The 10,157-nt window shown below is 34.1% G+C and overlaps 1 protein-coding gene across 2 annotated transcripts; it reads right to left on the bottom strand.

Moving 5' to 3' along the window:
* Nucleotides 1-2,984: 2,984 nt before the first annotated feature.
* Nucleotides 2,985-9,356, bottom strand: LOC121329515 (lymphatic vessel endothelial hyaluronic acid receptor 1-like). Of its 2 annotated transcripts, none has more exons than XM_041275108.1 (6): nucleotides 9,139-9,356; nucleotides 8,068-8,236; nucleotides 6,225-6,364; nucleotides 5,224-5,580; nucleotides 4,436-4,466; nucleotides 2,985-4,066 (listed from the first exon to the last, which is right to left on the bottom strand). In XM_041275108.1, the coding sequence occupies exons 1-6, from the start codon at nucleotides 9,218-9,220 to the stop codon at nucleotides 3,868-3,870; spliced, it is 978 nt and encodes a 325-aa protein (XP_041131042.1). In that variant the 5' UTR covers nucleotides 9,221-9,356; the 3' UTR covers nucleotides 2,985-3,867. The 2 variants fall into 2 exon arrangements, with proteins under 2 accessions (XP_041131042.1, XP_041131041.1); XM_041275107.1 differs by having other exon boundaries at nucleotides 4,436-4,514; nucleotides 9,139-9,355.
* Between the last annotated feature and the right edge of the window lie 801 nt (nucleotides 9,357-10,157).

Raw genomic sequence — 10,157 nt, 5'->3', positions numbered from 1 at the left:
TATTTAATTTAATTTAATTAACCCATGGTTTAATTGTTAGGTTAAAAACAATGCGGTCGGGTGACAGCATTATTTTAATATTATTACATCTTTATTCATTCATTTCTTTTTAGACAAATGCAAATTCTTTTGCTAGTATTAAAAAAAAAACTGTTATTTTGGTGTGTCTAAAATGACATACAGTACAACTGAAAATATTGCGAAAAAATTGCGTAAAAGTTTTACTGTGCTAGAAAAAAGAACACAAAACATGTGATTTAATGCGCAAGGGAAGTGCACACATCGATCAACAGAATTGGAAACTTCTTGTCTTTCCGAAAGGAGACTCCACCCATCAATCTCATAAGTTACCATTTTAACCAGTTAAATAGGTCTCTCTGTCCACAAACCTCTGTCGTTTCTTTGTTTGGTCCTCCTCCTCCCTGCCTCCACCCTGCAGCGTGCCTTGTCTAGGGGAAGGTGGCCCCAAGTGCCACTTGTCCTAACCACTGGCTGAGCCATTCTTAATCACTGTATTGCATTCATCATAGCTCGGCCAGCATAGGGGCGGCTAGCAAGCTCCAGTGGATAAGGCCACGGGCCAAATTATAATGTGAATATATTACGCACCTGTTGGCTATCATGTTCATGTCAGGCATAACTGTTTGCCAATTGTTCATGTGCCACCAGGCATACCTTTCACAAACAATAAAGTGTAATTTTCTACTATAAATGAATGTCTCCTTTCTGAAACATGTTATTTGTCCAGTGAAGAATTACCAAATGGTAAAAGACTGGTTAAGACAGTTTAATATTGTTTCCTTTTATTTGTTTCAAGGCCTATGAAATGTATGGAACCCAAACAGGCTCAGTGATTGAAGTATTCATTCTATTACTTTTGTTTAAAAGTATGGGCCAGATTTTCAAAAAAATATCAATTTCACATTTACAATACCAATGTTCTGCTTTGCTCAGTTTTTTTTGTAAAAATGCAATTAGCTTTTTAAATTACAGTGCAGTATAAGTTTCCTCTGCAGCATTTTAACATATTGTCCAGGGTACCCGATGCTTGTGGTCCTAGAACGCCACCTAGTGGGTTCAAGCATTTTAAAACATTTCAAATACAGGGCACCTGTCAGGGTATACAGTAAATATTGCCAAACATACTTTATTAAATCTGCTTAGCAAAATCAATACAGATTAGAAGCTGTAGACATTATTTAGTATGTCATGTAATTTTTTTGTCACGCTTGACAAAACACAAATTTATTTGCACTTCAATTCAATAAATTCCATCTGGATTTCTTCTGGTGCAGTTTCCACATCTACGCCAAATGAGTTTGAAAAAAGCTGGAACTGCTACTTGCGAAAATCTGAAAAACAGTGCTCAAATTCCACACAAAACACGTTTAGTTTTGCAGCAAACCCACTACCAGGAAAAGTAAAATCTGCCACAGAATCACATACAGCTTAGCACGTTAGGAATTGGGAAATGTTTCCTTGCTGCTTGTGTTTTTCCACTTTAGCTGAAGCACCTTAACACGGTCATACGTTTCAATTGGGACTTGTTTACAGCTTTGCAGTTTCACATTTAAACTGTTGAGCTGTTCCGTTATATCGCAGAGAAATTCCAAATCACACAACCACTTTGCATCTGAAAGCTGTCTAATTTGTTCCCCTTTATTGTGCATGAAAATTTATATTTCTTGACGCAATTCAAAGAACCTCGTAAGTACTGCACCTTGTAAGCCAGCGAACTTCGGTGTGGTGCAGCAAATCACCATATTGAGCACTTGTCAAGCAACTTTCGGAATTGCCGGTGATTCAAACCTGATGTGATCCATTTTCAGCACCTTCCCTACTTGCAAACCTTACAAAGAACCACTTAATCAGTAAAAGAGGAAGGCTATTGTGTCCAGGGTATATGTGGTTGCCCTGCCTCATCTGCCAGGTTCAGAATACAGCTTGCTATATCATGTACTGTTGCTGCATCAGACATTATCCAAGATTCACTGGCTGCAGTAACTTGCAAGCGGCAAACAGGGCAGTTTCGACTGTGATCGCTCCTGTTGAAATAAATAAAATATACATGTATGGTGTCTAAATCAATTTAACCTATAGTAAAACTCAAGCCACTGACCCTATTACAGTGCACTATGTTTATAAGAATCACTGACATAAGAATCATGTGCATACTGTGATCAAAACCACTGGGACCAAATCATTCCTATACTAACCAGTGTAAAATACTCTGCTTGTAAGAATCAAGCAATCTGCTTACAAGAATAATTTCAGGGCAAACTGATTACATATAATACAGTACATTTCTTTGGAGCCTCCAATCTACAGCCAAGGTAATACAAACACGCTGTACTGTCTTAACATTGCTGTCTTTAGATCTAACTGTGGAGCGATAATTATAAACGGGAAGACATCGACCATACAGAACAGAAAATTAAAATGTATTTTATGCATTATTTTAGGTGTTATTTAAAAATTGTTTTAAAAAATACCACACACCCAGAATAAACTCGAGTACAGAACTGTTTGGGTTACATGTTAAATACCAAAAACGAAAACAGTTAAAACGATGCATACAGTTGTTTACGTAACTTAAAACTTGTATAAAAACAGGCCTCTGGCTACGTAAACACGAACTCGTTTGACCTCAGGTCCTATTCTTACCTACTCGTTTCATGGGTTAATGTGCCCAGCAATATGGTCCTCTTACAGCGCTAAAAATCAGTACGCTACTTTGTTGCTAAGCAGCCCCAATCACCCTCTTCTTGTGTTCAGACTGTCTTGTCGCTTATTGATGACGTCACATACGTAGGTTTCATCGTTGTGCAAAAACAAACAAACAATAAAAAATCAAGATAACAAAATAGGTTTGAAAAATAAATTGATCAACGGGTTTGCCCTCCCCACACACATTTTTGTTTGTTTTGTTTTTGCACACACTACATTATTTAATTTTAGTAAAAGATAATTAAACAGCAAACTTATTTAATAATAATAAACTGTTTTATTGAGTATGTTTCACAATAACAAGTATACATAGCAAATACCTGTGCTGTAAGGTTTTAAAACAGGAACATGACAGCACAAACTTACAAGATGTAATGTGTAGGCGATACAACATACTAACCCATCTATACATTATTATGCTGCATAGTGTTATGATTAAAAACTGAGAAAAGAGGGTAGATAAAAAACAAACAAACATCTCTTAATATCTAAAATGACCCTTGTAAGGAAAATGGTAATTTATTAAACAGTTCCTGAGTGTGAAGGCTTCCTTTTTCGTGTACTTTTTTTTTTCTGTTTCATCAGTCTTTGAAAACATGTTGTGATAGACGCAAATGACCTCTGCTATTGTTTCCTGCAGTTTACAATCACAGCATTTAAGCATTCTTTTAGTTGGCTGACTTTTGGTTTAAAAAAACAAACAAACAAAACATTGATCCAACTTCTTATGCCTTCACCACCGTTATGTATACATTTATTCCTCAATCAGAATAGAATTACATTCTGAAATTAGTGTTTGGACACATTATATTAAAAAATATATACATTAAAAGGTAAAAAAAAAAAAAGTGTGTTATGCAAAAACTGCATTTCTCAAAACCTTAATACATTTTCTCAAGTGTGTGTAGGGGGCTTGTACTTTTCAATTTGATCTACTGAAACTGTAAAGCTGTGAGGTTAAATTTATTGAATAAACAGTTGTGAGATTATCATGAAAGTAATAATTGAGTGTTACACATATATTCTAATGTTGACAAACTATTAATATTTCAAATGCAACGAAATGAAGTTGAAAAATACATTAACATAAAAAAAAAGATAAAATGTAAAAACTGTATTTGACAATGTGTAACATCTCCTTCAATCCTGTGCGTTTGTTTCATGAGGAACTGTCACGCTTATGTCTTTGGCACCATTGTTGTCTTTGAGATTTTCAGTCTGGTGTTCTGTCTGTTCTTGCTTTTGCTCATTCTCGTCAACTTGGTTGTGTTTCAAGAGTTCGGTTTCAATGCACTCCTTTTCCTGATTACCGTCCACTATTGGAAGTGTTTTCATGTACCTTTAAATGAAAACGTTGGTATAAATTGATTTGGATATAGTACTGTCAGAACAGTCCGGTTATAAAAAACGGAAAATTCGAGGTTTCAGTGAACTGACAATGGTTACTGCTGTGGGTTGACACCTAAAATCAAACTGTTCAAATATTTTAAAAACTTGCCTTTAATATATGGGGATAAGTATAACCCTAAACTCTAACACACTTAAACAGAGTACTTGTAGTTTATTTGAAGTTTTGAAACATTGTTAGTTTATATTCCTTTTAGAAATAACTGGCAGAACAGTGCAACAGAGAAAACTTTCTATACTGTATTTGATACAGTATTGATGCCCTTTCATCATAGCATAATAAAATAAACTGAACACCTACTGTTTGAAATAGCAGACCCCTGCTGTCAAAGCTGTTAAGAAGAATACGATACAAAGAACAAGTAATGCAGTTGATAATGCTGAAAATGAGAAAACATAACAGTATTAAATGCACGTCAGTTACTTTTTAATCTGGATATTTTCAGTAATTGTATTTGCATTGTATTTCAATAAAGAAATAAAAGATTGTCTACAACATTTAAAACAATAAAGGGACAGTTCATCCAAGTAGAATGTGACAAGAGGAAAGCTTATCTTAGTATTTCTTATATATTTTTGCACACACTACATAATGTAATTTTACAAAAAAAAATTAGAAAACTTCTCTAATAATAATACGTTGTTTTATTGAGTATCTTTCACAATAACAAGTGTGCGTGTGTGTGTGTATATATATATATATATATATATATATGTGTGTGTGTGTATATATATATATATATATATATATATATATATATATATATATATATATATATATATATATATATGTGTGTGTGTATATATATGTGTGTGTGTATATATATGCACACACATACACAGAGCAAATACCTGTGGTCCTTTGAGAAAGATATGTATAACATATCGAAACTTTGGGCAGCTGGCTCTTTGAGCTAAAATATTTATATCTTTAAAGGCAAATTGTTTGAGCAACTGCTTTAGATAAGTAAAGTAATCCGTCCATAAACATGAGTATTATTAAAAAAAAAAAAAAAAAAAAACGAAAAAAATTATGGATATAGTCTCATCCATAAAGAAGGAGCACATGCAAGATATACAAAGCCATACCTCCAAACCGAATTGCTTTACTCTGTACAGATGTGTCTGCATTTCCATTGGGGTCCATTGGTCCAGTGTGGCCAGATGTACTAGTAGTCAGTGATGAGCTAGACTGTGCATTAGTTGCTTGTGGTGATGAGTACAGTGCATTAGTGGCTTGTGGTGACGATGAAGACTTCGCTTTAGTAGTTTGTGATCGCGGAGACTGTGTTACAGGAATTGCACTTGGGTCCACCATCAGTTTTGTGGAGGTAGCCAATGGAGACTTCAAAGTTGGTGACGTTTTCTCTTCTGTTAATTCTGTTTTTATCGTAGGGGAAGGTGCTGTGGTGTTCATTATGGGTGCACAAGAGTTTGTCATTGTATCTGTTTAAAATATAACATTCTGTTAAAAACTGTAAACTTAACTCACTGACTACATGAAAAAAGGTATACTCTTGAAATGTTTTCCACACGATATCTATATACATGTGCTGAACTGTATAAGGCCCCAATAAATGTAAAGATTTTGAATTTACAATGACTTTCTTCTGGACTTTCTTCATTTTTGAACAAACTTAAAAAAGCTCAGTCTAACCACTTAAGACCATGAGGTCAGTAGCACATTGTATTAACATGATTTTTACAAAAAAGGACTGGAGTTTGGTTTCACTGGAGCCGGATTATGAAGTTCAGCTGTATAAAGTGGATCAGGCTTGGATTCCACTCTCCTGTCCTTGTCATCCAACAGTAGTGCTGTACGCACTGTAGCAAGACAAATTAACGCATGGAAATCGACTACGTCAATGTCATTCAGTTGCTGTATTTCAAACCCTTATTTTGTATTATCATCGAAAGTGCATATTATACTAAAGAAAAAATAAATGAAGACAGGACACTAAAACTCCATAGTAGCTTTTTTTAAACAGCCTCAGTGAAAGACTGTAACTTTTACCTGCCGAGTCACAGAGACTTATTGCGTCTGACACTACATTGCTCATAATAACTGCAACTTCATCTGCAGTAAATACCTGTTGAATTGAAGCAGTAGGCATCAAATAGTTTTTCTAATGGCACACGCCATTCTAATACTCCGGTCTTATTTTGACCACAGCTGAGAAGAGGTTTTATTCGAGAGACCACAGCCACATTTTCAACAATCCAGCCAAACCTTCAACAAATCAAAATGACACATTATTGTAACGGGAAACAAGACTTTACAGAACATACACTGTACCTTTATGATGGTTCCAACAATGAAATAGAAATAAATGATTGAAGTTGGCATGCCATCAAAAGCCTATAAATGCCTCCTCTGTTTGTTTTCAAACATACTTTCCCTTGACAAAGTTATGTTAAACATACTGAAAAAAAAAAAAAAACTTTTAAAGTATATTTTTTGCGAATGTCTGTTTTATCAGTACTGGATTTGTTTATTTAATTACTGAGTCCCGTGTATGGAGTTTGATATTTCTTTTAAACTTGGTTACTATTGCTTATATTTTAGTGTGTAACTGGAACAATTGGGTTTATTTTAATTAAGTGATGATTGGCTATACAGTTTAAATGCATTTGCTGTGTGAAGGTTTGCTTTTAAGTAACTGTTTCTGATATAGCGTAAATGCAATGCTATGAAATAAGATGGCAAAATACTGAAATTTTTATGAGTAATTGTTTTTATATAGCATAAATGCTATTATGAATAAGATTACCAAATTATTTATCCGCAAGGTATGTGATTGACTGTGGGTAAAATTTAAAATGAAGTTATCTAAAATACATGGAACAAAGAAACTATTAATATGTTGCACATGTGTGTTTTCCACTAATTTGTTTCTTTTGTATTTTGGAATATTGTCACTTTTCTATGTGTTTTCTTTTTGATTTGTTTCTTTGTGCAGCTTAATTTGTGTGTGTGTGTGTGTGTGTGTGTTTTTTTTTATTTGCACTAATTTTTGGTTGATTTGTTAAGTTTTGCACAATGTAATGCTATTTAATAAAATACTTAACTGCTGTGAATGTAGTCACTATTAGTGTTCAAATCTGCTTTGTTAGAAACCTACCTATACAGTTCCACTGTACAGCTTTCCTTAAGAGTTAAAGCAACTGCCAGTCTATCATGATGAGCCTGATGTAACATTTGAGAGAAATACTTAGTTTGTTCAGTTTTACCCATTGCTGTTTGTCCCACTTGTTAATTGTATGTAAAACCTGTCTCTTGGTCAAGCTGAGGCTAGAGCCCCTTGGGTTGTAAAGGGTGCTACACTCTGTTTAACCAACTGACTTTTTCCTGTGTTTTGTCATATCTGTTCGCTTCCTGGGTCTTGAGAAATTATAGAATACTTTTCAACTCTGGCTCTGCCCCCTTATACAAGCAGGCTGACTCACCAGCAACATTTCATAAATGCATTTCACTGCCAGCTGATATTTGCTATTCTTACTGGTTTTTTTTTTTATGCACCTTAACGAACATTGTATTTGTCATTTTTAAAGTGACATTTTGGTAAAAATCATGCAACCCTTTTCAGTGTCCTGTTCGAGTTCTGTTTATTTAAAAACTTGATTATTGCACTTGTAGATCTATTGCTCCTATTATGCACTGGACTTGCCTGACCTAAGCACCACGTTATTGGATCCTCTGCTAATGCACTTTCCTTGCACTATTGCACTTGTAGATAGAACCTGTTGTTATCTTAACTTGTTGCAATGTATTTTAGTAGCATTTGCACTAATTGTAAACTACACTGTATTTAATATTGGACTTGCATTGTATCCCTTTTCTGCCCTGTAACGCATGCAAGTAGCCTTGGATAAAGTGATCTACCAAATAAATTGTCAATACAGAATCTTTTTTTTTTTTTTTTTTTTACTTACCGGCATGTTTCTAAGCCATGTTCGGAAGCCTTCTTGATGTGGTCTTTTGTTGCCAAATTAACTCCTAAAGACTGACATACAAACTTAGCATAGGTTGCATTGAATTTGTAATCTTTTCCTAACGATACCAAGAGCACACCCGATATTCTGCAGCGAGAGAAAACTAGATCTAGAAAGAAAACAAAAAACATGTTAAGGGTGAACTTCAACTGTCAATGTAAAAATCTTGAACTTGAATTAGTGTTTAAATTATAGGAATTCAAATCTATAGAAACTTATTGCTAGAATACTTGGCTATAGCATTGTGAGGTGTAATAGGTACAATTACAGTATCTTGTAGAAAACCATCAATGATGTTAGGATTTACTGTGTTAAGCAATGTATCTGTAGGGATAATTGTGCACCATCAAATTCCTTTTATATTTTGACAAATTAATGTTAATTTTATAATATACCATTTTCTCAAAAATCATTGTGCATAAAAATCATTGTGCATATTTAAAAGGATATTAATCTTTTAAAGTAAAGCTTTCAAGAGGGTCCCTTATTACCACAGGTGCTGTGAATGATAATACAATTGAATGCAAGAATAAATAAAAGAATAAGAAATGAAAACTATTCCCTACACCTGTCATTTCAATTATTCTATACATAAATACAAATACAGCTGCGCCCAAACCTATTGAATCTGACTGACATTATGAAGTGAAAAATGAATGTCAGAGATACAATTTTGACAGCAAGATAAGAGAACAGAACAATTCCCCTTGTAGCTCAATATGCATTTTATTAAATTGCACGTCTTTATATTTTTGCTTGCAGTTGGTCTACTGTGTTATATAGTACCACTTCATTCTAATAAGCAAGGCTTGCACAGGATGAGTGTAAAAATGTGATTGATGAAACTACATTAACTACAGTAAAGAATATTAAAGTGTACTATAAAAATAAAAACAAACATTTTTGGAAGAGAATGCAAAAAGAAAACCAGACTTATTTTTTTTATCTATTTTGAAACTACTATGTATTTGCTAAGATTCTCTTAAATATAATTATGAAAAGTGGTCGTACCTTTTATATTGATTGGGTTCTGTAGCAGGACTGAGATAACCAATGCAAAAAAGAGAAAAAGAATCAGCCAAACTTTTGCCATAGCTGGTGACTGATAGATAAATTCTTATTTCCAAAAAAAAACAAAAACAAGAAACAGCATGAAGAAATAATGAAAGCTCACTGCAGGTTCATGTCCAAAACCATTCTTAGAATGAAAATGTTGCACAGGGTTGTCTATTGCCTTAGTCAAGGTCACTGTTTTAGAAAAAGGAAATAGGAAGCATGAAGTTCCTGTTTGTTGGTGGGGGAAAAAAAAACAAAAAAAAATATGATGGATGTGCAGATTCCAAAAGCCGTATGTATACACTATAAAGAGATTAGTCTGAGCTTGAGTCCAACTTCATTGGGCTGTCAATATATCTTCCATACAGGACCCCTCTCAAAAAGCCATCAATCAAGTAATGCATGTGGTATTACCTTACCTTCTACCTTTTCATGTCTTTCAACATATAAAATTCAGAACCAAACAGGACATCACACCATTATTTCAATTGTTATTATTTGTTATTGTTGGTTTATAGCCACAAATAGGTTTACAACTCCTGAAAATGCTGTTCAAATCCAAACGTCTGGTATATAATCTACAGAAGAATTGCTATAATTATGTTGGTGTTTTTGAGAAAGGATAACCAAGTATGTGATGAGGGGTTTGTAATGGTGCTAAAGTCCCACCAGGAATGAAATTTAAACCCCAAAAGTGCCTCTAATCTAAGTTAGACCCCAATGGAACTGGAATCAAAATGTACTTCTGCAGTCCACTTTACATTGGAGAGATCTGTCAACAGTCCACTACTCAAGGGCTTGGTTACTTAATATAAACGTACTTTAAATTTCATTTGTGATTTCCTTTTAAAATTAAAAACGCTGGATCCGATGAAAGATAACTCAATGCTAAGGAAAATGAGCAATTACTACCACATTCCACACACTGAGGTTGACCTGATCTTAATCAAGGAGTTGTCATCACAGTTCTATTA

This window comes from Polyodon spathula, chromosome 17 (genome assembly GCF_017654505.1).
Source record: "Polyodon spathula isolate WHYD16114869_AA chromosome 17, ASM1765450v1, whole genome shotgun sequence".
Lineage (NCBI taxonomy): Eukaryota > Metazoa > Chordata > Actinopteri > Acipenseriformes > Polyodontidae > Polyodon > Polyodon spathula.
Note: the sequence above shows the minus strand (reverse complement) of the source record. Positions and strands in the feature narration are given on the sequence as shown.

Bases quoted from the DNA above. Each gene is read 5' to 3' on its own strand.
- LOC121329515 (XM_041275107.1), bottom strand. From the start codon at position 9,220: ATGGCAAAAGTTTGGCTGATTCTTTTTCTCTTTTTTGCATTGGTTATC. The intron at 5,581-6,224 runs GTATTTACTGCA...TATTTTAAACAG, and splicing joins CTACTGCTTCAATTCAACAG to ATACAATGACAAACTCTTGT. The intron at 4,067-4,435 runs GTAGGTGTTCAG...TTTCATTTAAAG, and splicing joins GGGGTCTGCTATTTCAAACA to GTACATGAAAACACTTCCAA.